We start from the raw sequence: 26,730 nt of genomic DNA on the forward strand, positions 1-26,730 counted from the left end.
CCTTGTGATTTCATGTGTGTGTGTGTGTGTATATATATGTGTATATATATATATGTGTATATATATATATATATATATATATATATGTGTGTGTGTATATATATATGTGTGTGTGTGTATATATGTATATATACACACACACATATATACACATATATATACACACACACACACACACATATATATATATATATATGTATGTATGTATGTATGATGTATGTATGATGTATGTATGATGTATGTATGCATGTATATATGTATGTACATATATGTGAATGTATGCTATGCGTATGTATGTATGTATGTATGTATGCATGCGTATGTGTATGTGCATGTATGTCTTTATCAATATGAGCCCACACAAAGACACTCAGGACCAGACATTCTCATAAAAAGATTTATTTTTCCAGCCCAAATTTACAAAGGCAAGTTACAGAGTATTGTATAAAAAGAACCATGATAATGTACACTTTGCACAAACTCCTGAAGGGGGCGAGGGAGAGGTGAAGGAGGAGGAGGAGGAGGAGGAACAGGGGTAGGAGGAGGAAGAGGAGGAGAGATCTGCATCGCTCGCACTCTTAAAGGAAATCAGGAAAACATTGTAAACACCCGAGCACCCGTCCGCACCGGTGCTCTGAGGGGGGCGGGGGTCAGTGTGAGAGAAGGCGGGTTGGGAACGAACCAACAGGCGAATGTCTCCTCCGAATCTTCACAGAATGTTCAACTATAGGCACCAAATAGAGACAACCGCCGGCCAATAATAAATATATATTACCATGAAACGAAGACGCACGTTCCAATATGCTGACAGCAAACACCTCTGGCTTTTTCATACACGTTTTTAGAATATATGGACTCTGCTTTAACTACTCAGATAACATTACTCTCTGATACAACAGAAGCACTTTTCACAACCATTGTTCTGGATTCAAAAAACTATATATGTATATGTATATGTTGTGTGTGTGTGTGTGTGTGTGTGTGTGTGTGCAGTCTGCTGGTATACTAAAAAAACAGGGACTAATAGAATGACAACACCGCAGCTGCCTATAGGAAACCCTCACATGTTACGAACACCGAAACACGCCAACCATAGATGCAAAAAACAAGTCAGTTTGTCAGCCTGGAGAGGAGAGAGGAAAGAGGGAAAATAGAGAGAGAAAAGATGGAATTTATGATGAAATCCAAAGGCGAGTATGGAAAATGTGGAGTTGTGATGTAAGATTTGTCAAAGTCAAATCGAAATTTCAATATGCGGGTTTATTTCGTGTAAAAAAAAAGCTAACGGTGCAGTTTGGACTTCTACAAAGCTGCATTGGATTCTTTTTAGTTCAGCTGTAAATCCGTAAGTGTGCTCTCGAATATTATAACTCCTGGACGTGTTAAAATACGGATTGATTTTTAATATTTGCCAGATTTTGTATTTGCCCCATCGTTTTACAGAAATTTGGTTGTATTATAGTTTCGTAATGACGTAAAAATCAAATCGGCTCACACTGAAACACATTCTTAAAGGTGCATTGTGTAACTTTTCTTGTGGAGGGTCCATCACCTGCTCGTTTCTAAGAATACCTCATTTCTCTGCCTGGAATGTTCCACAGTGTGACATTAAACAGTTCTACTTTACATTTATTCAATTACAGCTGGTTTTATAGATCAAAAATACCAAAAAACAACATTCTGACTGTGAGTGGGGTCGCCTCTCCACAGATCTGACTTGTAACTCTTTTTTTGGTCTCCATGAAGATAGAAAGGTTTAATACCATACTGTGGAACATTTCAGACAAAACAAGGACTATATATCTCCATGGAGAAATGCATTTGACGCACACTTCATCAAAACAGTTGCACAGCTTTTAAACACGGCAGGTGAATTTTGAAATGCAAAAAAGTGCAGATAATTTAGAACAAGCACAGTGGTTGAAGGCAGCTCTTGTGTGGACAATGTTTATCTTTCATCATTATTCTAAAGGAGATGTAGTTGTATACAGGCCTTCGCCTGATTCTTTTTGGTGCCTCTTCCTCTGGAGTGGTACTGTAGAGCTCAGCCAGCCTCTTTTCACAACAGTAGCTTGTTTTTGTGTAACAAACTTCATGGGATCGATTAAGAATATCAGTTTTGACTTGACATGTGATATTTCTCAACTGTTTATATTTTCAAATATACTGATCAAACATGTGTGTCACAGGTAAACTCCTAAAAGGAAAACAGAATTTCAGTGTACAGAAAACTAAAATAATCATGACATTGCTTCCAACTTCAACATTTCCAATTTCAGTTTAATATCAATGAGCAACAGTCCACATTACTGAGTCCATTTTGTGTCCATAAGGACACTAAATGTTTTACAAAACAAATGACATTTGAACGAACATGACGCTGACTGACATCACAGTACCACTGAGCAGAAACAAGCCATCAAGTCATTTTTCCTCTTTATTTCACTCAACAGTGATGTTAATTTAAAGCTGCACTGCACAACTTTTCTGATGGAGGGTCCACTTACACACTACTCCCTAGAGATGTTATTACTTTGTCTGGAATGTTCCATGCTATGACATTAAATATAACCATCTAGCATTTATTCATCACGCCTGTTTCTATTGCTCAAAAATACAGTCCATCTTTCTGTGAGTAGGGGTGCCTCTCCACAGATCTGAACTGTAATGTAGCGTAGTGACAGATAAGATACTGTGGAACATTCTAGACAAAGCAATAACATTTGTATGGCAACAAATAGATTCCAGACCCTAAACAAGAAACGTTTCGCAGTTCACTTTTAAGGGCTGAACAAACAAATCAGCTGAAATATTAAAAATAACGAGAAACGCTGTGCAATTTGGGGCAGAAGTTCCATAATGTTGCTTTAACAGGACAAGGAATTCACTTCTATTTCCAGTTTCACTCACTGCTGTTTAGTGTTACGAGGATGTGGCTAGTTTGTGTGTGATTCGTGAACCAAACCTTTAAACTGTCTACAAACCGAGAAACGAAATTATGATGAAGCCACATGAGCAAACTAATGCACAAAACCCCCAAAAGGCGAATATTCAAAATGTTCAAACACTTTCAAAACAAATAACAAAAATTTGAGATCCAAAAGTGAAAGTTTTTGCACAGTGAGCGAGGAGATGACAAAAATGGCATTCAAATACGCAATCCTAATTTACAGAGAGAATTGGTCTATACACAGTCGCCTGCAGGTACACATTTATAAACACTTCTGCACATTTTGTAGGCTGTGAACAGTTCTTTTTACAGCAGAAAAATAGAGAGAGCAAATTTCACATTGTTCAGTGCACAGTCGTACTAGAAAACCAAAAAAAAAAAAAAAAAGTAGTGGCTCTTATTGACAAAATTGTATCACGTGTAGGGTTGTCAAAAGCATCAGAAATCGGATACTAATCGATACCGAAACTAGTATCGTCACTCATTTGAGCGGGTATCGATACTTAAAAAGTCACATTCACAGGACAGAAATGAGTAGCGTATTTTTCGAACTATAAGTCGCACTTTTTTTTCATAGTTTGGGTGTTTCCTGCGACGTGTATATTAAAATTTTCACACTGAAGCCATGAGAGGGCGCTCTAGGTTTGTGTGCAAGTATCTGCTGCTCCTATTGCTATTAAAGGGATAGTTTGGGTTTTTTTGACATGAATCTGTATGTCATCCCCGTGAGCAGTGTCGTGCATCCACACTGACTTACCCCCGACAGCGTCCGGTGAGCCGAGATACTGGCCGTTTTCGGTGCTGACGAAAGTAGTCCGGCAAGTTGGCTGGGGACAGTAAAATAAAGTGTTTTTCTTCTCAAAACAATCTGTGTTCAAAAGAGTGATACATTTGCATCACAAAACCATCGTCCTCCAAAAAAGTCAGACCTCATAATCACTTGGCACTATTTTCTCTCGGTTCGTATCACTGCGCGCTGCCGCCAGGTGTCAGCTGTTTGGCAGTGTTTACATGCGCAGACCGCCGTGATGTGAGAGAGCTAACGTGAGAGTTAGAGCGATAAGTATATAAGTTTGTATAAGATACATAAGAATATATCGAAAAAATGGTGCGGACTCTTGATTATCCAGGCTGTGAACCAGGCGCGGCTGTCACATGGCGACAGGGCGCAGTGATACGAACGGAGAGAGAAAATAGTGCCAAGCGATTATGAGGTCTGACTTTTTGGAGGACGATGGTTTTGTGATGCAAATGTATCACTCTTTTGAACACAGATTGTTTTGAGAAGAAAAACGCTTTATTTTACTGTCCCCAGTCAACTTGCCGGACTACTTTCGTCAGCACCGAAAACGGCCAGTATCTCGGCTCACCGGATGCTGTCGGGGGTAAGTCAGTGTGGATGCACAACACTGCTCACGGGGATGACATACAGATTCATGTCAAAAAACCCGAACTATCCCTTTAATCCTGTACCACTGTCACTTCACTCTACTGCATATGCCTACTGCAGAAAAAAGCCGGTGCCCTGCTGGATTTAGTGAAATCTGCAGCTGAAACTGGTAATCAAGGAACAGTAAGAAAGTTTGGTAACACTTTATATTAACTACACCTTATTTAGCCTTAATAAAGCATGAACAAAAGCTTAATTAATAATGAACACAGACTTCATTAATAATGATTCACGCTTAGTAACTACTTAATTACTACCTTAATTAGCACTTGCACTTAATTTGCTTGTGCTGTAAATAGTTATTCATATTTCTTTCATACTTAATTACTCATGAACTAACCATTTGAGCATTTATTAATGATTAGTAAACTATGAGACAATGATTTACTAATAATGCAATGATAATTCAGGCAGCTGTTATAAGTTAGTTAAGTCTTTCTGAGAGCTTTTCTAAAGTGAAGACAAATTATCCTTTATTAAACATTTACTAAGCATGAATCATTATTAATTAAGTCTTTATTCATGCTTTATTAAGGCTAAATATGGTGTAGTTATTATAAAGTGTTACCGAAAGTTTAGAGTGAGAGAGAAACTGTCCTGCTGCAAACAGTGAAATATTCAGCCAAAAACAGTAATCGAGCAGCAGAAAGAAAGTTTGGAGTGAGCGAGAAACGTATGAGGGACTGGCAGAAAGCGGGGATGGAGAACACAGCTTCACGGCAACTGGGAGGATGCACCATGAAACTTTCCTGGAAGTCACTGGATGGATGGACAAAGCCTGGACTTCAGTGACACCGAAACCATCCTGTCGGGATTCAGAAAGACCCGAATAATTCTAACTGGAACTGATGCTGAGTCTGAAGACAGCTACACAGAAGAGGAAGCGGCGGCGCTCTGTTTACCTCCGGAGGTCACGGAGTTGTTCAGAAGTGACACCGAGGATGAAGAACTGAATGGATTTAGTGATTTGGAGTGAGATGGAGAGTTTGGTAAACTTGTTCTGTTGTTTATGTTATAGTTTATCTGAAGAACTGTTCATATGTGACGTTAACAGTCTGTTGTTCTCTCTTCTATTGTTATTACTAGAACTTGACTTTCAACAGGAAATGTTGGTTCCTGGTCTCTGAATTTGTAAGATAAATTTCTTTTAAAAAAGTGCGACTTATATATGTTTTTTTTCTTCTTCATTACACATTTTTTGGCTGGTGCGACTTATACTCCAAAAAATACGGTACTAGTGTTTAAAGAGGGGGTATTTGACTTCTATTCGCCAAACACAACATATTAACATGTTTTAGAAGTTGCTCTTGCTTTGCTCCGAGTCTCCCCTCCCTTTACTCCCCATGCTAAGTCAGTCCCCCTTCAGAGCGCTATCACAACACAGTCAATCTAAAATGAAACTACTGCATATCATGTCAGGTTTGTCACGTTGCTGTGTACAGTTTTTGTATATTTATAGAGAATTGTCATTTGGGAGTGTGGGCAGAATCATACTTCTAACTGTAAGGAGGATTCAAAATTCGAATTCAAGATTGCTAGATTACTCAAACATGCGCGGATGACATTTAAAACTCTTCAGGCATGTTTTTTTTTATGAGAGAATGTTATAACATTGGAGATTTTGCATAATACCCCCTCTTTAATGTTGAAAATCACATTCTATTCTCTAATTAAAGAGTGTTTTGTGTTTACATCCTGGTATCGGAATCGGTATTGAGTATCGAAATCGGGTTTGACATTTTAGTATCATGACAACACTACTCACTTGCTCATATGGCTTCAACATACGTATGAAATCAGAACATTTAAAGATGAACAAAACAATATGGAACAGATCATGACAAAATATGGACAATGTCAATTCTCCATTGAGGTGTGCGCGGTCCGATGGTGAGAGATGACGTCCCTGAACTGGAAAAACAAAGATGGCGGTGGCTAAAATGTCCGCTCTCACGCCTCCGCAAACAAAGCAGCGCTCGGTGTATTCCCCCTATTCCAAAACGGGTCAAGTTTTGGATATATTCTTGTTTACGTGAGAATTTAAATCACTTCTATACCATTTCCCCCATTTTGCAATTTCCACCCAGCTCTCCCTTTGAAAACCCACTGCTGATTCTTTGACAAAAACAAAAAAGCAACTAAAGTAATGCTGTTCTCCAATAGGGTCTTTTTGCATTGTATTCGTCGACAGTGCAGAGACTAAGTGAGTTTTTGGGGGTCTGAGGTGGGGGCAGATGGCTTAGAACCTGGTTGTGGCAGTCCTGGAACAGTTCAAGCTTTGACGAAGGGAAGGGAGGGAAAAACAAAAAACAAAACTAAAAAAAGAGAATCTGCCGAGTCGTGGGCAGAAGAGCTAAAAACAGACAGAGATACACCATTCAACTGATGTCTAAAGGTAACACCCAGGAGGCTGCGCCATGTGAGCCAGTCACATGAATCTCTGCAGGGTTGAGGTGTGACGGTCAGGTTTCCCTAAAAACACAAAGCACAAAAGAGCATTAGAAATGTACATGTCTCATTCTTTAAATCACTTCATTTAGTGCTATAGTGCAGCTGTTCCTAAAGTCTGTAGTGATGTGCCCCCGACTGGGCAGAAGAATGTAGTGGGCACTAGGGTTTGGAATCATTAAGAAGTTGTCGATATGATACATACCTCAATACGTAGGCCACGATACGATACGCTTTTCAACAACGGTGCACTTTGGATTCAATAGGATTCGATATATTTCAAATTGATTCGATACAGTTCAATGAAAAACAAAATCATGACTGTGATAGTAAATCCACTAAGTCTGTGTAAAGTTGAGATGAAAAATGCCCCATTTTACTCAAAACAGTGAAATTGTCAACACAAATGTAGCTCTTACACAAAATAATTGAGTAAAATATACCTAAAATAAACTATACTCTTGACGATATATCGACACAGCAGACCACAATATCAATTCTGTATGATTAAATTAAATGATACAATATATCGATATTTCAATATTTTTGCACAGCCCTAGTGAGAATCCTAATAATAACAGACACTGGATTAAAACATGCATGGTTTTCCTCACAGAGTCACATGTCAAAAGTATTAACTCATGTAAAGTCAGTTTTATGTTTACAGATTCGTAAAGTAAGTAGTACATAAAATTATTTATATTAGAATAAAGTTGATTTCACGTAGTGCAGAGCCTGAGGCCCCCAGTCTGGGGACCACAGTAATCAAAAACATGTGACTAGTTGGGGTGGAAAGTGTAAAATTATACAGCCTAAAGGACTCCCTTTACAAAATGTAAACTATAAAATGATAACACTGTATCTGAATTATTATTGAGGTTTCACTAGCTTTAGAACTGTATATTTACTACTAACATTTTTTGTCCCCAGACATGAGGTAAACATGTTCAAATCAAACTGTTTTACTGATAACATTTGTAATGCAGATTTATTTTTATCTACAAAAACATTGGACATCAGGGCCAAGTTATAAGTCTCATTTAGGCTCCCAGTGTCAGCGCTGAAATCCAGTGTGTTCAAACCTAAAATGCTTCTCTCTGATCTGAATGGTCACTCCCTAAACCCCAGAACCGAGCTAGTGTTAGTGCACTAGTGCAGCCTCTGCAGCTCAGGGAAGGAATTCTGGAGGTTCTGAGCTTCACATGAGGCCTGTCCATATAATAATAGTAGTAGTAGTTTTATTCAGTCATTTTGCAGCTCTACAAAACAAAACAACCCCATGGATCATGACTGAAAGGGTTCAGGCTGAAGTAAAACTACTTCTAACACCAAACCCTGTTAAACAATGACAGAATTCCAAGAAAAAAAGGCAGAGTATGAACAGCAAGTTTGTATTTACTATTTCAAGACTTACTGTAAATATAAGGGACAAAATATAAATTAAAACCAACTAAATTTAATGCATAATTAATTCATTCCAGAGCTCTATATCTTTCAAAACGCTTTATACTCTTTTTTTTAAAGGCTTCTACAGTGTTAAACTTTTAAAAATCATCACTCAGATTGTTCCATATACTAACCCCTCAAACAGAAATACAGTCACTTCTGATTTTTTTTATTGTTTTTTGAAATGCTCTAAGTTAATACAGCCATCTAAATTATTCCATAAGTCTACTCCACATCTGTAACACATATGGTTCGAGAGAGTTGTTTTTTAAAATTCATTTGACCTCTCCGTTGTATGTGAGTTCAACACTGAGAATGAAAACAACTAAACAACCACTTTATGGTTTTATCTTTGTGTATTTATAACTACAAGATAATCTAATCTGGGGACGCAGCAAATGCATCGAGTTCATATTTACACCCATCGTTGATCTGAAACTATAAATCAATTCAAGACAAAAATGACCTCAAATACCTAATCTACATTTTACATTTGAGGACTAAATTCAAATGATCCAACTCAATGTACCCCACAGATACTTTCTAGGTTTTTAAAGTTCATCTTAGAATTCTGTCTTACATAATCACAGTGCGTTTGACCTGTGCTGCTCTCTGCCGCAGTACCGCAGTTGGACCACTAGATGTCCCTGTTGTCTGCGCCGTAGTGGCTCTGATCTCATGTCTTCATTACAGTCTGAGCTCTCACTTGTCCTCAGAAGACCTGCACCGAACGAGAGAGCGGCGTATTGTCTCACTGCGGCACGGCTCTGGCACAGCCTCATCACAGCCAAACCCGGGCCAGAGCACGACTCCCTCGTATCGGCGTAACCCTCCGCCGGAGCAGCGCGAGCCCGGGCGGATGACGGAAGCTTTCGTTTGTTGCTGTTTTGGTGCTGAGGGAGCCCTGGCACCTGTCCTGTGTTGTATGCAAACAGCGCAGCTAGTTTGTGTCTTGTGTTTCAGTGTAATGGCTGTGCGTTTTTGTGAGGCGGGGGGGCGGGCTGGAGGAGGAGGAGTGTGTAGTGTGTGTGTGTGTGTGTGGGGGGGGGGCACACACAGGCTGGTAGTCATGGTAGCATTCGAAAGCACTACCAACAGCTTTCAGGAACAGACCGTGGTGTGTTGCAGGCGACTGGTAACTGGGGCATTTCCCAACTAGAACAAGGATTCAGCTTTTTCACTTCCAATACTCCTAAACCGATACTTCAACAAGGAGGTATTATACTTCTACTGCAAACACAATGACATCCTCATGTTAGCTTTTATTGTTTTTAAAATGCTATATTGCAGTAGGAGTGTGCATTGCCTTGAGTCTGATGATACGATACATATCATATCCATGTCACGATTTAATACACAGGTGTCAAACATACGGCTCAGGGGCCAGATCTGGCCCTCCAAGACCTTTAATTTGGTTCTCAGGCCGATTTTCTAAAAAAATATTGTAATTATATTTTCTATTAAAATATTGTAAATTTTCTGCAGTGCTGAGCATATCAGATTCTCCAGTGTCTCTGTACGTGGCCCCTCCCACCAGAGCAGCACAAATGAAGACTTGTCTCTTTCCAAACGCTCTTAAAGGACGATCGTTTTGACTGTTGACCGTGACACCCTCATCAGAAAAATGTCCAACATGAGAAAAGTGGAGCCGAGTGCAGAATTTAACAAGTAAAATTGACTTATTCCTATTTACATACAAGTTCATGTTAAAACATTGTGTTGAAATTGCATTTTTCTTAAAGTTTCAGGTTGTTCATAATATTATAATATTTTGTAAAAGAAAGAGTTCATCAATTAAAAAAGATTTCTGTAATAGATTTGTGTTTCTCTGCACAAATATTTGAACTTATTGTTATTTTTGGGGTTTATATGTCATGAGTTTTCTGATCCGGACACTTTGGGATCAAAATAGGTTGGATACGGCCCCCGGAACAAAATGAGTTTGACACCCCTGATTTAATATATCACGAAACACTGGATGATATACTGCAATTTATTAATAATTACTTCTAATAATATCGTCAACTACACCTTCAAATCACGAGAACAGTGAATGTAACTTAAGAATTTTTGTGAAAAATATTTTAAAATCGATTTAGATCCATTTTGAATCGATTCCGGAATTGTGCAATGAAGAATTTTTCAGAACAAAAGATTTTTTTTTTCTCTTTTCTTTTATTTCTATTTGTGGTTATTATAGTTGTGATGAGCAGTGTAAAATAATAGTCTTTAGGTATCTGCTGATTATTGCATATGCAAGTTATCATTTACTGTGTGATAATGCAATTTATTATTTATGGAAACATCCAAAATAAACTTATCATCATCAAGAATCAAGATATATCACTGAATCATTTTTGTCTTGCACCTCTAATATTCGTCAAAACATCATATTAACATGTTTAATAAGTTACACTTTATTTTTGACATTCTTAGTCCCTCCTCCCTTTGCTCTCCGTGCATCACTCCCCCTTCAGAGCACCAAAAAATCAGGGAGAATTCCACTAATAAACCACTATTTTGTATCCTGCTTTTGTGTATTTTAGAGAATTGTGCGACATAAACTGCAAAAAAGCTTGGCCAAAATGTAAGATATAAACACTTAAATCTATCAGAAAATGACTCAGAAGTAGTGAAATTATTTGTCCGTGCAGCAAGACTATTTTACTTGACAAGTTCTCTTAAAACAAACGACCTCTAGACTAGAATTAATCCAATTCAGAACTAGTAAGTAGATAAAAAATCTGAAAACAAGATGAATAACCTGATATGAGTTTTAAAATGTTTGCCAAATCAGAGACACATTTTCGGTGTCGGCCTGTAGGTGCAGGGTTGGACACTGGAAACTTATCGTCAACGGGAAGGAGGGTTTGAATAGAAGCCATGCATGAATGATCTTTTCAGGCATGTTTTTGAATTATCTTAGTTTTAAGTGTCTGTTACTACCTAATACTAACTAATAAACAATGTACTTAATACAACCAGGATATTGTCTGGAATACTGTCATGTAGCCGATACTCAAACCAGCAAGTGATATTTATTATATAGTGAACTCAGAAATGGCGTATTACAACAATGGGAGTCACAAAAACAAAAATAAAACCCACACACACGAATGACGTCATCCGAGCATAAATCCAAAGAGCCAATCAGAGCGAGGCTGTGGAAGAGACACGCCCTCCTTGCCCTGCTGGTTTGGAAGGGGGCGGGTGCTTAGCAACGACGCTGTAAATCAAACCTGTTGCCAACGCTGGAGCGCAGGAGCCACTTCAGGGGAAATAGGTCTGTTAATAATGTTGATATCTGAATTTAGACACAGATCAGTTCCATGATGCTATACCGACATGCTGATATTTAGATGTTGACGTCTAATTGTCGGAGTTTTCAAGCGTCCCACTACTTCCACTTTTTAGTAGTAGCTCAATTTATGATTTTTCAAACAATACGCTTTTCTGACATGAATAATATGAATGTGACAGCTTATTATACTTTGAACTTCCATATACCATAAGACCATTGGGCCGGTGTAAAATACTTGGACCATACAGGATATCAGACAGTGGGAAAACGTCCTAACTGATCGTTGTGGGAAACAGTCATGCATTTTAAAAAAGCGTGAACAGGTCAGTGTTCGGGAAAATATCTAATCTAAAATGGAGGCTGCATGGGCCCTTTTGACTCTGACCGGCCAATTTAAGCTCATTTGGAATTACAAAACAAACATTTTATAATTTTACCTCCTGCATGGACTACAGCTGTATTACTTTTATTTTAGGTGTTTTTAGTTTTTTTTAAATGACATTTTTTGTAAGGCAGCCTCACGAAAACCAGAACTAAACCAGATCTAAATCAGGTCTAAACCAGGTCTAAACCAGGTCTAAACCAGGTCTAAACCTGGACTAAAGGTCTAAACCTGGACTAAACCTGGACTAAACCTGGACTAAACCAGGTCTAAACCTGGACTAAACCTGGACTAAACCTGGACTAAACACAGACTAAACACGGACTAAACCAGGTCTAAACCAGGTCTAATCCAGGTCCAAACCAGGTCTAATCCAGGTCCAAACCAGGTCCTAAACCAGGTCTAAACCAGGTCTAAACCAGGTCCAAACCAGGTCTAATCAGATCTAAACCAGGTCTAAACTAAGACTAAATGGGTTTAGTGGTTTACTGCTTTTTATAAAGAAATACATTTAATATTATGGAGAATTGAGTTAAGTGTTTTGTTCTGGCCCTCCACAATTTTTTCTGTTTCTCATGTGGCCCCATGAAAAACAGAATTCCCCACCCCTGGTCTAGACCCCGCCCGTGAATAGGCCAGCCTTCGGGAAAATATCTCATCTAAAACGGAGGCGGCATGGGCCCTTTGTGCTTCATTCATTTCATCACTTAAAAAATATAACGTGTCGGAATAGCGATACTAAAAAGTGTCAGAAAACTGGCAAGTCTAAATACAGACATGTCGTAACGAAGGGATGTCGGAATAAAAACAAAAAAAACCCACCAGGATCGGGTTAATACGAACATTTTCAGACCAAAATGACGAGCCTCACAGCCGCAGTTTCACACAGAGAGGCGACGATTTTCACGTTATTTTAGCTGAACATTCGGAGGTCCAAACTTTTAACATTCAAACGTGAATAATGGACCTCCCAGTTCTCCGCGCGCTGCAGACGAGAACACATTTTGTTGCCGCACAAAAGCAAAGCACAACATTTACATATGCTGCCAAAGCTTTGTGTAATTTGTTTTTTCATTCTGTGACAGTGTTTTATGGCTCAATTATGCACCAATCACGTGTAATTACAAGTGCAAATTAGCTAGTACTTTTCTCCTGTTGCCTTTATCTCTTTGTATTCACACATGACACATCCACAAGACACGTCCAACTCTAACCACCTCCATTTGTGTTGACAAAGAACAGAAAACAATGCATTTAATAGGCCAATATTATTCCAATGTTACTTTTGAGCTTTTTAATTTGTACATTCATCAAAAATTACATCTATCTGCATCAGGACATTCAAATCCAAGAAGCTCCTCTGTGTTTTTGAAGCCCGTGCACCTCCATTAGACTTGTTTTGATCATGTCCGTGCTTAAATATCCTCAGATAATCAGCTTAGCAGGTTTATCTCTAGCTGCCTTTGTTCTTAGCCTGTCAGACTGCTGACTTGTTCACTGCGCCGGTACACGCAGGCCGAGTGCCAACACTTCGATTCACACTCAAACATGATACTTATTATACTACTGGGAACTCTTTGAAAGAAGTATTGTGCGCTGAATTATATTTTGAACAATTCATTTAATATTTTTGGTAACACTTTATAATAACTACACCTTATTTAGCCTTAATAAAGCATGAACAAAGACTTAATTAATAATGATTCACGATTAGTAACTACTTAATTACTACCTGAATTAGCACTTAACTTGCACTTAATTCACCTGTGCTGTAAATAGTTACTCATAAGTATTTCTTACTTAATTACTCATGAACTAACCATTTGTGTGCATTTGTAAATGTATATTTAAGTACAAATTTGAGCATTTATTAATGATTAGTAAGCCAGGAGAGAATGATTTACTAGTGATGCATTATTGTTTCTCTGGAATTTGACCAAACTTAACAAATGTTTAATAAACATAATTAGTCTTCACTTTAGAAAAGCTCTCAGAAAGACTTAACTAACAGATAACAGCTGCCTGAATGATCATTGCATTGCATTATTAGTAAATCATTCTCTCATAGCTTATTAATCATTAATAAATGCTCAAATGTGAACTTAAATATGCATTTGTAAACATGCAAATGGTTAGTTCACGAGTAATTAAGAAGTATTGAGTTACTATTTACAGCACAGGTGAATTAAGTGCAAGTTAAGTGCTAATTCAGGTAGTAATTAAGTAGTTACTAAGCGTGAATCATTATTAATTAAGTCTTTGTTCATGCTTTATTAAGGCTAAATAAGGTGTAGTTATTATAAAGTGTTACCATATTTGAATATAAAGGAGCAGATGACACCGCCAGGCCAAGATACAGAAAATCTTTGGAGATACTTTTAATAACAATAAAAACATGTGCAATCAAATAAAAGTAAATCTCCACACAGACAAGCTGTTGTGCACCCGCCTTAACAGCACTGTGTTTTTAGTCCTAACTAGGTCAATTAACAGCTTTCTGGTAAAAATGACTCTAGCCAGGTGTTTCCTCACAAACACCAACAGAGGCGGAGTTACACCTGTTAGAACAAACACACTGTTCCTGTATGTCTAGACCAGACCTGGGCATAGTCCAGATCCGGGGCCACATACGGCCCTTTTCACTCTGACCGGCCCGTTTAAACTCATTTGGAATTACAAAATAAACATTTTATAATTTTACCTCCTGCATGGACTAAAGCTGCATTACTTTTATTTTAGACGTGTTTTTAAATAACATTTGTTGTAAGGCAATCTCACTAAAACCAGGACTAAACCAGGTCTAAATCAGGACTAAACCAGGTCTAAATCAGGTCTAAACCAGGTCTAAACCAGGTCTAAACCAGATCTAAAGCAGATCTAAAGCAGTCTAAACCAGATCTAAACCAGGTCTAAACCAGGTCTAAACCAGGTCTAAACCAGGTCTAAACCAGGTTTAAACCAGGTCTAAACTAAGACTAAATGGGTTTAGTGGTTTACTGCTTTTTATAAAGAAATACATTTAATATTATGGAGAACTGAGTTAAGCGTTTTAGTCTGGCCCTCCACAATTTTTTCTATTTCTCATGTGGCCCCACAGAAAACAGAATTGCCCACCCCTGGTCTAGACCCCGCCCCTCTGCCCCCCCTCACTCTCCTCTTTAGTCCTGTCAGGTACTGCCAAAGTACTTGAAATGTGGTAGTAAGTAAATAAGTATTTGAAGTGTGCTTATATTGAGTTATGGTGTTTTATTTTCACTTCAGTGTGTCTGAAACATCAGAAGAGTTCAAAACCTCACCTGACCCTACACCCTGAACCCGTCCCCTGGTGCTGGTGGGTGGAGCAGACGTACCTGTGGAGTAGGAGAGGTCGTACTGCCCTGAGAGCAGAGGGTATCCCAGGTGGTGATGTGAGGGCATGATGCGCTGCGAGGGGGAAGAGCGCGGCCGGTCCACATCGCGCTCCCTTTCTCCGGTCGCTCCTCGCTCCCCTTCTCTGTCCCGCTCATGAGGAGCCTTGTCTCCCACTGTGGGGGACTTGCTCTTGTACTGGCTGGCGTGCTGATGCAGAATGTCCAGCGCTTTGGAGTCCGGGGCGGCTTTAGTCACAGTGGGACTGGCACGAGACTTCTCACTGCCCTCCTCACCAACTATTTTACTCCCGTATGGGGAAAAGGGGTAGCCTCCGGGGAGGTACGAACCTTGGAAGGAGAAAATCATGTTAATATTTATGACAGTTGGAGTATATTATACCACCTATTCTCAGTGAGAATTCAAATGGCTAACTGCTGTGGATTAAGTTTGCCTAATGCACTTAGTCCGGCAACAATTAAATCACATTCTGTATCACTGCTCTGCTGTCGTTATCATAGCAGTGGGTAAATAAAAGCTCAGCTGTTTGGGCTTTAGAATGTAAGGACAAGCTTCATGTAAACACAGAACTGACTAATATTTGAAACATTTCCAGACAGTGAACAGGCTTTTCAGAATCACACATGAGACGTTTCAGTTTGGAGCTGAAACATTAGTGCATTAAACAACTAGGATCTGTGTGTTCTGCAGTTTTAGTGCATTTAATTCCTATACTATTCAACACATGTGATACACTGATAGAATTAAATTCATTTCCTAACATCACATCATTACGGCTCACACTGTCTCAGAGGAGCTGTGAATCATCCACTAATCATTTCAGCCAGAGAAGTGCAATTGTGCCAAGTGGTTCAGTGTCATTCCTTTGAAAAAGATGAATTGCTAAAAAAGATGTGATTTTGAAAAATACCAAAAAACTCCAAAATGAGCAAAATTTAAGAGACTCAATTAGTTCAAAAAGCATTTTTAAAATTATCACACAATTTGAAGCCAACATGTTCATTAACTTGAATTTGTGTTTCAGTCATTGATAGAAGGAAAACCCTGTAACTATGTTGGTTGGCTAAATGTTTTCCCAGAGTGTTGCTTTCTCTTTTCATATCCAGTGTGACTGCAGTAGTGTGTGTACCTGGGTAGTTCTGCATCATGACAGAGGGCATGCCCCTGTACCCGGGGTGGTTGGGGTCAAAGCCCTGTCCATAGGGGTACCCATGCATGTAGGGCATGTAACCCTGGTGCTGTGCGAGGGGGGAGGAGAACTGCATGTGTGGGTTAGGCCTGGAGTCTTTGCTGAGGGAGCGGTGCTCCTCTGTCAGCCGCTCACTGTCTTTAGCCTCTGTCTCTTTAGCTGCGCTCTGAGAGTCCTTGGGCCTGCTCCTCTCCTCCTTTAGCTTTCGCTCCCTGTCCCGGTCACGCTCGTCCTTCCACCGGGGCGGATGCTGGTGCTCCTCCTCCACTGACGGCTTCTGGCTCTCAGGATACTGCTGTGGAACAACATGTGACTATGTGAATGGGAATATTACACAGGGTTGGCTGATATGGTGAGTATGCAATTTCAGTATATTATGATCTCTAATTTTCTCTCTCTTGAATGCAGCTCTGTGTTCAAACAAAGACACCTTTCCTCTCACACCTCCTGTTGTTCAACCTTAAGAACGCTCTGAGGGAGCATCAGGTGGATTTCATCAACTACAGTAAAGTGTGTTCTTTCAGAGGAAGCTGTAATTCACTCTAAGTCAAAATATACAGGTTTATATGAATCAAACTGTGATCTAGCTCCAATCATGATATTAATATTTTGGCACATCGCCCTCCCCTATAGTGCTACATTTACAGGACAAACAATACTGGAAAGGCCCAGGCCATTAAAGAGAAAGCTTTTCATTTCTAAGAAATCAATAGACAAGTACATCTAACACTTCATTTTATAGCTTGTAGAACAAAAATTATAAACTTCTCTTAAATATATTTTCTGGAACGTTTAACAAACTGACATAGGTGGGTAGAGCAGCCAAAAATTGTGAGTAATTATAAGTAAAAGTAATGTTACTTCAGAAATAATATAACTCAAGTATAGAAGTACACAGAAGTGGTCCAAGAAAGTGAAAGAGTGAAAAAGTATTTGGGGAAACTAGGAGTAGCTATCTGAACATAACATCTGATTTGTGATTTGAAATGAATGTATGTTCAAATCTTACACACAGTGGGAAGAGGAATCACAACTGTTATTCCTACTTAAATTGAAGTAACTGTACTACTACTTGAGTAAAAGTATGCTGCTCAAAAGGTAATCTGAAAAGTACAATATTTGTTAAAAAGTTACTGTAAAATAAATGTAACTGTAGTAAATGTCAAATCTGGTGGTTTTCTATTTACATGAAAAAAGCCACATAGAGTGAACCAACACAACAAAGTATGGAGTGATGGGTTACCTGTCTGTACCACATGGCCTGCTCCATCCCCGCCTGTCCCCGGGCCTCCAGAGCCTGTTTGGGGTCCTCCTTGCCGTGGTGAGCCCCGTCCGTCAGCTTCATCTTCAACCCCTCTGCCTGTGGCATCTTGGGCTCGTCCCCCTTTAGCCCGCCCATGGACTTGGGTTCTGAAGGAGAGTCTCTGGATTTGCTCTGGGGCTGCGTCTTCCCCAAGTCGGACTGGCTGGGGGCTTTGGAGAGACTGGGGGGCAGAGGACTCTTTTGCTTCCAGTCCTCTTTCATGGCCTCCCTCTCTTTTACATCCTTCTTCTCGGCTGCGCGGTGTTGCTCCACCATCTGCCTCTGCCTCTCCTCGTACTGCTGTCGGTAGGCCGGGTTGGTGCTCATCAGGTGGTTGTGGTAGGCCTGGTCGGGGTGGTAGGCGTAGGGGGGAACATAGGCGTACTGGTTATAATACAGCGGCTGCATGTACATGTTGGTTCTCTGCTGGATGACCGACGGCTGCTGGGGCTGCTGACCGGGAGTGTTGACGTCCGGTTTGCGATCTTCGTGAATCTCCACCTTGACTTTATCCTCGCCTTGCTCTTGGTCATCCTCCCTTTTCAACTTCACCGGCCCTTCCCCTCCTGGCGTTCCCTGATTGGGCCCACCGGGACTCGGGTTGACGTAGTTGGGTGAGTAATAAGCCTCGTATCCGGCATAGTACGGGGAGTCTTTGCTGGATGGTTGGTTTGGGAACAACGCCTTCTTGACGCTTTCTCGAATGCCTTGGTCTTCCGCCTTAGCTTTGACCCCTTCTAACTTGCCCTCTGCGTCTTCCCCCGCGTCCGAGATATCCGAGTAGGCAGGGCTGTTGGTTTTCACTGATGCGTTGTCGGCTCCGTTCTGACTGACAATGTGAAGGGGCGTTAGGGGCTGCGGCATGCCCGTCCCATCTATCCTGCTCGCCACGCCGATCGACGGGCTTGGCGCGTTATCGGAGAAGCTATAAATCTTGTCGGCTTCTGCTTTTATGCTAGCTAGCCGACTCTGGTGGGGGTCCGAAGATCCATTAAGAAGTCCATCTCCTTTATTCCCTTGTTCGCAGGGATCTGGATAAGGGACCTTCCCATCCTCAGTTTTTACACCCTTCCCCGCCGGTTTAGGGCTTTCCGCATCCTTCAACCCTTCCTTTTTCTTCTTTTCTTTCTTTTTCTTGTCTTTGGAGTTATTTGAAGCGGGGTCAGCTATGGCTGGCGGTTTAGGTTGCGCGCCTTTCATTTGGGGGCTTTTGGGAATACCTTGCATGATCGGCGCAACCGCGGAAGTGGAGTTCGGATTGCCAGGAGGAAAGGCGTACATTTGCTGGGACGCCACCGATCCTGGAGCGACGGTCCGCGGAGACTTCATGTTTTTCTGCGCCAACTTGTCAGCTTTCCCCCCACCTTTCTTCCCTCCTCTTTTGTCATCCAGCCCATCATTGCTCGCTTCGTCAGTTAGGCACGCTCCGTCTTCGCAACCGTCCATGGGCTCCACCTCGACTTCCATGGCTTTCTTTTTACCTGGCTTGGACCCAAACTTGCCCGGCGAAGGCGAGGGACTTTGGGCGTCGAACCCTCTACCTTTTGGCGTTATCGATCTCGCCGGTGACATGCAACCTTTCTGCGATATCGACGCTCCGTTGCAGTTTCCCGGTTCGGGGTGGAGAGTGGAATCTTCCCCGTATTCGCTATCCCCGTCAATCTCCAACTTAACATCATCATCGTTGTGAGCTCGAGCTTGGTGATACTTGAGTCCGTTGATGTGTTTGTACTTTTTATTGCAGTTGGGATGGGGACAGTCGATGAGAACTGGCGATGGGCAAGTCCGGTCGATGGGAGGAGGAAGAGGCTCCGCTTTTATAGTCGGCAAGTGGAGCCCGCCTACTACTCCGCTATTCGAATTCGTACGCATCCGCTTGTTGCCTTTAGAGTCCTCTGAACTCGAATTGGGCTCCATGTCCGAAGCAGGTTTGGTTTTGCGTTTGCCTGCGGAGGAGGGGCTGGCTTTGACGTCCTCGGTGTTGCTGTTGGGAGGGGTGCGGCGCTCCGAAGGGGTCTGGCTGCCGCGGCGACCCTTGCTGTTGGACGCACCGCGGGTCTTGTTGTTGGTAGTGCCCTTGTTGTCCGACGAATTGCTGTTGTCGTTGATGGGCGTGTTGCTGTTGGGCCTCATGCGTTTGCCCCGGCCGCGCCCGTTTCTCATCTCCAGGTCGCTGGTGGGGGACTCGCAGAACCTGCAACACAAACGAGGACAGACAACCTTTAGAAAACTACGGCATTTGAAGGTGTCATTGGTAATATATTGTTTACTACAAGATCTAATCTAAATAGTTTCTTGAAGGTATGAAAAATTTGAATCTTGAGAACCATGTTTATAATGAAAAAACTGTAAAATTGAAAACAATAAATAAAAAAAAGAACCTACCACTTTCATTTATCTAAAAAAAAAAAAAAAAACAGTATTAAGTTGTATTTCTTCACATGTTTGCAATGCAAGATCTTCGTGTCTTAACAAATTACAGGCAGACTGCTAAATCATTAGAATTTTCTTGTCTAATTAAAAAAAAAAGCTGAACATAAGCTAAGCCCACTCACTGGCAAAAAATCTAAATGCTCAAACTCATTTTGTTATCAATAAAAAACTAAAGAAACATCATGAAACATTATATTAACAGTTGCATACTTAATAAAATATGTAGACAATTGTGTTTTGACATATGTAAAATAAATAGCCGAGGTTTAGGGAATGTTGGAATGAGGAAGCGTTATATTTAGATGCACTGGCAGTTTTTCAAGTTAAACACATGTCTAACAGGCTCAATTAGCAGCCACGCTCAAAACAGGCCTTTGAGACTATCTACAGTATTCTGATTAATCATAAACTAACTTTATGATTAATCAGAATATTGTAAACTTCATTCTTATTACATAATGTGGACTGTGGTCTTTACATGAACCAAAACAAAAGTACAATGTTCCTATTAATAACACTGTACTTTGTCAAGAAATATCCAAAAGGTGAATTCAAGATTTCTGTTATTGACTAGACCCAAAACCCTACTGTATTACAACTAAATGTTTCATGTTTAGAGTACTACATTAAGCATATGAATCATTTAAGCTGTTCTTATCTGCATTAAACACCATTGGCTGATAGAATGTTTTGATGACATTTGAAACCCAGCAGTAGTTTTCATCTGCAGCTAAACCTACAACAAGTAAGGAACATTTACCACGTTTACATGTTTACATTAATTCCAAATAAAAATAATTTAATTCTGAATAAAAACAAATTCTGCTTTACAAAGACCATGTAAACACTTAATTTCTAAGTAAGTAAGTAAGTGGGTGGTTTATTCTTTGATCATGTAAACGTTTATTCTTCTTAAAAATAATGTGGGTGGTTCAGTTCATGCTCGTTGTGTCGCCCTTCTGATGCGATCCGTACAATTCGGCTCCACCAGTCCTGGCTTCGGACTTTCATCCACGTCTCTTTGGATTTGTGAGCGGGATGTGGGAGTGGGCTGAGGTAGAGCAGCCTCACACTCACTTTGTCTTCTTCCTCCTTCTCCGACACTCTTCCCTTCTCCTCCTCAGCCGACAGACGTAAAGCGTGATGACAGAATTCTCGAACTGCTGCGCAATTATCATCGAAATGACTGCGAAAAAAGTTTGGATCATGTTTGTGTCCGTGGCGTAACGACAAACTGAGATGACAGAAAAGACGGTAGCAGCTGAAGTGTGTGTTTTCTTCCGGTCGACGTAAATACGTTGGTGTCTCTGTCCAATCAGACCCATTCCCCACCCCGAGACTTTGATTAAATAAAGGCGATTTAACGTGTTTTCCATGTTAACCTCAATTCGGAATTATTATTTCCATGTATACTTGAAGGAGAATATTTTAATTCCAAACTATTTAATTCAGAACAATAAATTCAGAATTAAAAACATCATGTAAATGTTTTCATTGTCAGAAAATAAAGTACACTTCTACCACCCAAAGATAAAAAGTCATATTTTGTCTACTAATACTGCACAATGACCTCCAACTTCTCCAAATAAAACTGCCAAAAGCGCTTTTCGCAGTTGCTAAAAATAGACATTTATAACGCTGCTTGAAGCTCACAAGAATCCATTTTGTGTACTATAGGACCTTTACCTCGTTTTACTTGCGCGATTTCTGGTTTCACAAAGCGTTTCAATGTAGAGCCCGTGCCATGTGCCCGTTTGTTTGCCTAAGGTTTTGACATCATCTGTAAAGTGGGCCATTCGAAAAGTGTCAGCCAGCACACACGCGACACAATCAAAACATCCATTTACATAGCTCAGATTGTAGCTTGGCCTTGCACGGTGGAGCCATTATCTCCACGCACAGAACTGAAGGTTGGCCCTCTGATAAAAACACTGGTGCATGGCTCGCAGCTGCTGCTACGAGTTCTAGCAAACAATTTGAGCCTCAGCGGGTGACGCGGATCGGGTAGAGTGTGTGTGATAGTGGCAGGTGGATTCACTCTCATTACCACTCCAAGTTTATACTGCGAGAGCCCGAAGCTTTCTGAATTATTCATGGCCTCGCTCTAATGTAGTCGTGCTGAAAACTACGAGAGCGCGGGGAGTAAAAATACAACGTCTTTAGAGCATTACTCAGACATGTTATGATGCATCGGTCTGCAGATATCCATTAGCGGTTGGATTCTTTCGCGCATAATGGACACTCCGACATGCATTCCTACAGTTCCTACATAGTATAAATATGCTAGTACTTGAAGTAGGCAGGAGCAGACAGGCTTTGTGTTATGCTTAGCTGATGGTAAAATATGACAAACCAACGTGTAGAATAGTTTGCAACAGCGTACACAGTAAACAAAATACCAGTTGTAGTTTCGATGGCAACGGGAATAATAAACAACTGGCGGTTTTCTAAAATGTGATGATGTCATACCGCACGATGGGGGCGGGAGCCAGATATTCCTATGGATAACATTGGACTTTGCCATGACATGTCTGAAAGGTGAATTCACAAACGTTAAATCAGATTATTTCTTTGTGACTAAACTCTAACTTCTTGTATTGCTACATTTCAGGTGCAGGGTTCCCGCTCTTTTTCACTGACAAAATTGCAAAACTTTTCCATGACCTAAAGTGAATTTTCCATGACTTTAGGGCAGTGTTTCCCAAAGACCAGGTCAGGACCCTCAGGTGGCTCGCAAGAGATTTTTTTTGGAGTTGCCTTGTCACGATCTGCATGTAGGTCTACAATATACAGTTCTGACACATGTTGAACTGTTAAGACATGTTTTGTATCATTTCTAATCTTTTTGTAATTATTTTAATGACGTTAATGAGGATGATCGTATCGTTTAATGTGATGATACAGTATCGATATCATGGGCTGCTGTATCGATATGTCACCAAGAGTGTTTTTTTGGTATATTTTACTAAATTATTTTGTTACAGCTACAGTTTTGTTGATTGTTTAGAGCAGGGGTCTCAGACTCGCGGCCCGGGGGCCAACTGCGGCCCTCGGAAGGATTTTTTGCGGCCCTCCACTTAATTCCCAAGAATAATGTCAGTGCGGCCTGCGGTAGATGTACGCACAATCCCACCCCCCTACCGCGGGCGTAGGAAGGTTTCAACCAGCAAGGAGTAGGCAAAAGAAGAAAAGACGTATTAGTTTAAACTTACGTTCTAAATACATTTTCATGTTCTGAACTGTTATTAAAGATTAAAAGAGTGTGTTGCGTGTTCTTTCTCTCTCTCTCTCTCTTTTTTTTCGTGCAACTGCTATTTATCGAATACTCAATGCGGCCCAGCCTCACTCAGACTTTATCTAATGTGGCCTCCAGGTAATCTGAGTTTGAGACCCCTGGTTTAGAGGAAGGAAACTTGTTTATGCGACACATTTGATGAAGGAGGAACGCGCCGTCAGGAAACGAGGCACGAACAGCATTAACCATGATGACGGAGCGTTCCTCCTTTCACACACCTGGGACGCCCTCCTCCAGAGAACACTGGGCGACTTGAGGCGTGGTCAGTCTGAGCGACCTGCAGGTCCATCAGACTCACCACGCCCACAGGAAGTAACAACAGCTGATATACGACACGTCACCACCAACACCGGGGACAGTTCTGAAGATGACCTGCAGCTCGTAGTCCAAACATGTCAAAAAGGTAAATACACTTTACAATATTGTCTTTAAAAAGAACCCAAGAAGTTAAAAAGTTACATAATGCACCTTTAATACAGATGGGGGGCAGCTAAAATGAATACTGTTAAAATTAAATCACTAATACATGATCAGGCTCAGTATTTATGGATAGTTCTCATAAAAATAAAATGTTATCAGCAGGGAAAACCCACCCATCTGGAAATATGACATCATCACATTGTAGAAAAAGCCTGAAAACCCCAAATTACAACATCCTAAAATCTCTTTAAAATCATCTCAGGTGGAGTTCGCTGTTCGACTGTCACGTTGCAGATTTGTGGACTTGGTTTACGGTTAAAACTCAGCCTGTTACAGTGTATTGATTGGGCTGTTCTAAATTCTGAGTTCTGAATGATGAGATTTGAATGCACTTTAATACAGCTGCAGTGTTTCATAATAGCTCCGTTGGCTTGCATTAGCTCGCACCTAAACGAGACTGTACTGACAACTTAATGGCCCTGGCTTTTCTAATGTAATTCAGCAAAATGTGTCTTACCCCAGTACAGATATATTGTGTTAGGGTAACGTAAGTCCACTGTGTACTGTCTGGGCGGTAGGGCTGGGTATCATTAAGAAGTTGCCGATGCGATACATACCTCGATACATAGGCCATGATACAATACATATGTTGATATAGTGAGCTTTCGATTCAACACAATATATTTCAAATTGATTTGATACTGTTCAATAAAAATAAAGGCTAAATCATGTCTCTAATACTAAAAGTCTTTGTTAAACAATTTAATGTGCAGTTAATATGAAACACGCTCATTTTAATCTTAAATAAAGTGAACAGAGGCTTTGCACCGTCACGTGTCCACCATGGCAACGGTACCTATGTCGCCATGACACCGGGCACACTATGTCACTGACTTCAGCAGCATCGGAGAAACATGGGCAGATTTTGTTGTGTATTTGGTTGTTCTAGATGCTCTGAACGGGATAAAACGAATCGTTTCTTCACTATTCCTCTGGAAATTACTCATCAGGATCAAACAAGGGAATTATCAAAAAAAAGATGGGAATTGTGGCTAGAGAACATAAACCGCAAAGAGATTTCCCATGGTACCATCAAGACACACTCCCGTCACTTTCATCAAGGTATTTGCTATTTAAATTGTTTCATAGTTTATTTAATGAGAGAAGCACATTTACTGAACAAAAATTTCATAAATTTATCCAGGAAAACCTGCACGACTCAAGAACCCACACTGGGCTCCTGTGATCAACACGGTGCACGAGTCGAAGAGTCTGTGAGCCGAACCTCGAAAGAATCGGCCATGAAAAGATCCTCGCGAACATTAGAAAGATCCACTCACAAAAAGAGATTCACTCTAGAAGACACAGTTGTAGATAAACAAGACAATAAAGAAAACATGGGTCCTACGACGAGTGACATGTTTATATGTGCTGGAAGATACAGTTTCTACTGCTGCTCACACTGCAAATGTTTTCTTTTTACATTTTAGTTCAGTAAATGTGCTTCTCTCATTAAATAAACTATGAAACAATTTAAATAGCAAATACCTTGATGAAAGTGACGTGAGTGTGTCTTGATGGTACCATAGGAAATCTCTTTGCGGTTTATGTTCTCTAGAGTTAATTCCCGTCTTTTTTTCGATAATTCCCTTGTTTGATCCTGATGAGTCATTTCCAGAGGAACAGTGAAGAAATTATTCATTTTATCCCGTTCAGAGCGTCCAGAACAACCAAATACACAACAAAACCTGCCCATGTTTCTCCGATGCTACTGAAGTCACCTTTGCCATGGGGGTCACGTGACGGTGCAAAGCCTCTATATGTCAAATGTGTTCCTCTAAACAAGCAACAAAACTGTAGCGCTGTAACAAAAATTATTTAGTACAATATACTAGAGATGTAACAATAACTGAAAAATCGTGATATTGTTTCGTCAACGTTCTCACAATAATATCGTGGACTGGAGTTACGGTGCAGCAATAGCTAAAAAAAAAAGAGGGAACTACACAGACCATGATCCTTTGCTCCATTTCAGTGCAGACTACAAAAGTAAATAACAGTTCTTAAGCACTTTAAGTCCTAGTTCTTTGGATTAAGTCTTGTCGAGGCATTTTAGGAGGAAAGTAGCATATTCAGATTGTCAGCCTCCACAAAATATCGCAATAAATATCGTGCCGTGAGATGTATATCGTGAAAACATTACGTAACTATCATAAGAAATTTGGATATTGTTACATCCCTAATCCCGAGCCTCCCCACCATATCGTGAGCTTTCCTATAATATCGCAATAAATATCGTACCGGGAGGTTCCTACCGTGACGATATCGTATCATGAGACTTGGATATCGTTACACCACTACAATATACCAAAAAATACTCTTGGCGATATATCGATACAGCAGCCCATAATATCAATACTGTATCATCGCATTAAACAATACGACATATCGACATGTTTTTAAGACAAATTTACTTAAATACAGTTAATGTAAGTTCACTGTGCACTGTCTGCATCTAATCATTAAGTGTTTTCTTGACGGTTTTTCAGATTCTACAACGTGATAGAACCTGTTCCCTCATTTAAAAATGCACTTGTTCAATATTTATATAACCCGTGTAATTGTTTTTGATCATTTTGTTGAATTTTCTTGTTCATCTTGTTGTATTTTGTGACTATATTTGAACTTTGTCTTTTTTGTTTTTGTTTAAATTTGAGTTCTTATGTGCCTAACAGTCAAGTGTG

General features: G+C 40.3%; 1 protein-coding gene across 2 annotated transcripts in view; it reads right to left on the reverse strand.

Moving 5' to 3' along the window:
* Positions 1-4,362: 4,362 nt before the first annotated feature.
* The window catches only part of LOC110165489 (zinc finger protein 609-like), a 287,085-nt gene continuing 264,717 nt past the window's right edge, over positions 4,363-26,730 (reverse strand). The window contains exons 5-8 of one of the 2 annotated variants that reach the window (XM_055154450.1): positions 17,779-20,032; positions 16,476-16,827; positions 15,328-15,675; positions 4,363-6,872 (exon numbers count right to left, since the gene is read on the reverse strand). In XM_055154450.1, the coding sequence (XP_055010425.1) occupies positions 6,829-6,872; positions 15,328-15,675; positions 16,476-16,827; positions 17,779-20,032 (2,998 nt within the window). In that variant the 3' untranslated portion in view covers positions 4,363-6,828. Of the gene's footprint in view, positions 6,873-15,327; positions 15,676-16,475; positions 16,831-17,778; positions 20,033-26,730 lie in introns of both variants that reach the window. The other variant, XM_055154449.1, reaches the window with a different exon arrangement.

This window comes from Boleophthalmus pectinirostris, unplaced genomic scaffold (assembly GCF_026225935.1).
Source record: "Boleophthalmus pectinirostris isolate CB_2022bp ecotype Guang Dong unplaced genomic scaffold, ASM2622593v1 HiC_scaffold_19, whole genome shotgun sequence".
Taxonomy (NCBI): Eukaryota; Metazoa; Chordata; class Actinopteri; order Gobiiformes; family Gobiidae; genus Boleophthalmus; species Boleophthalmus pectinirostris.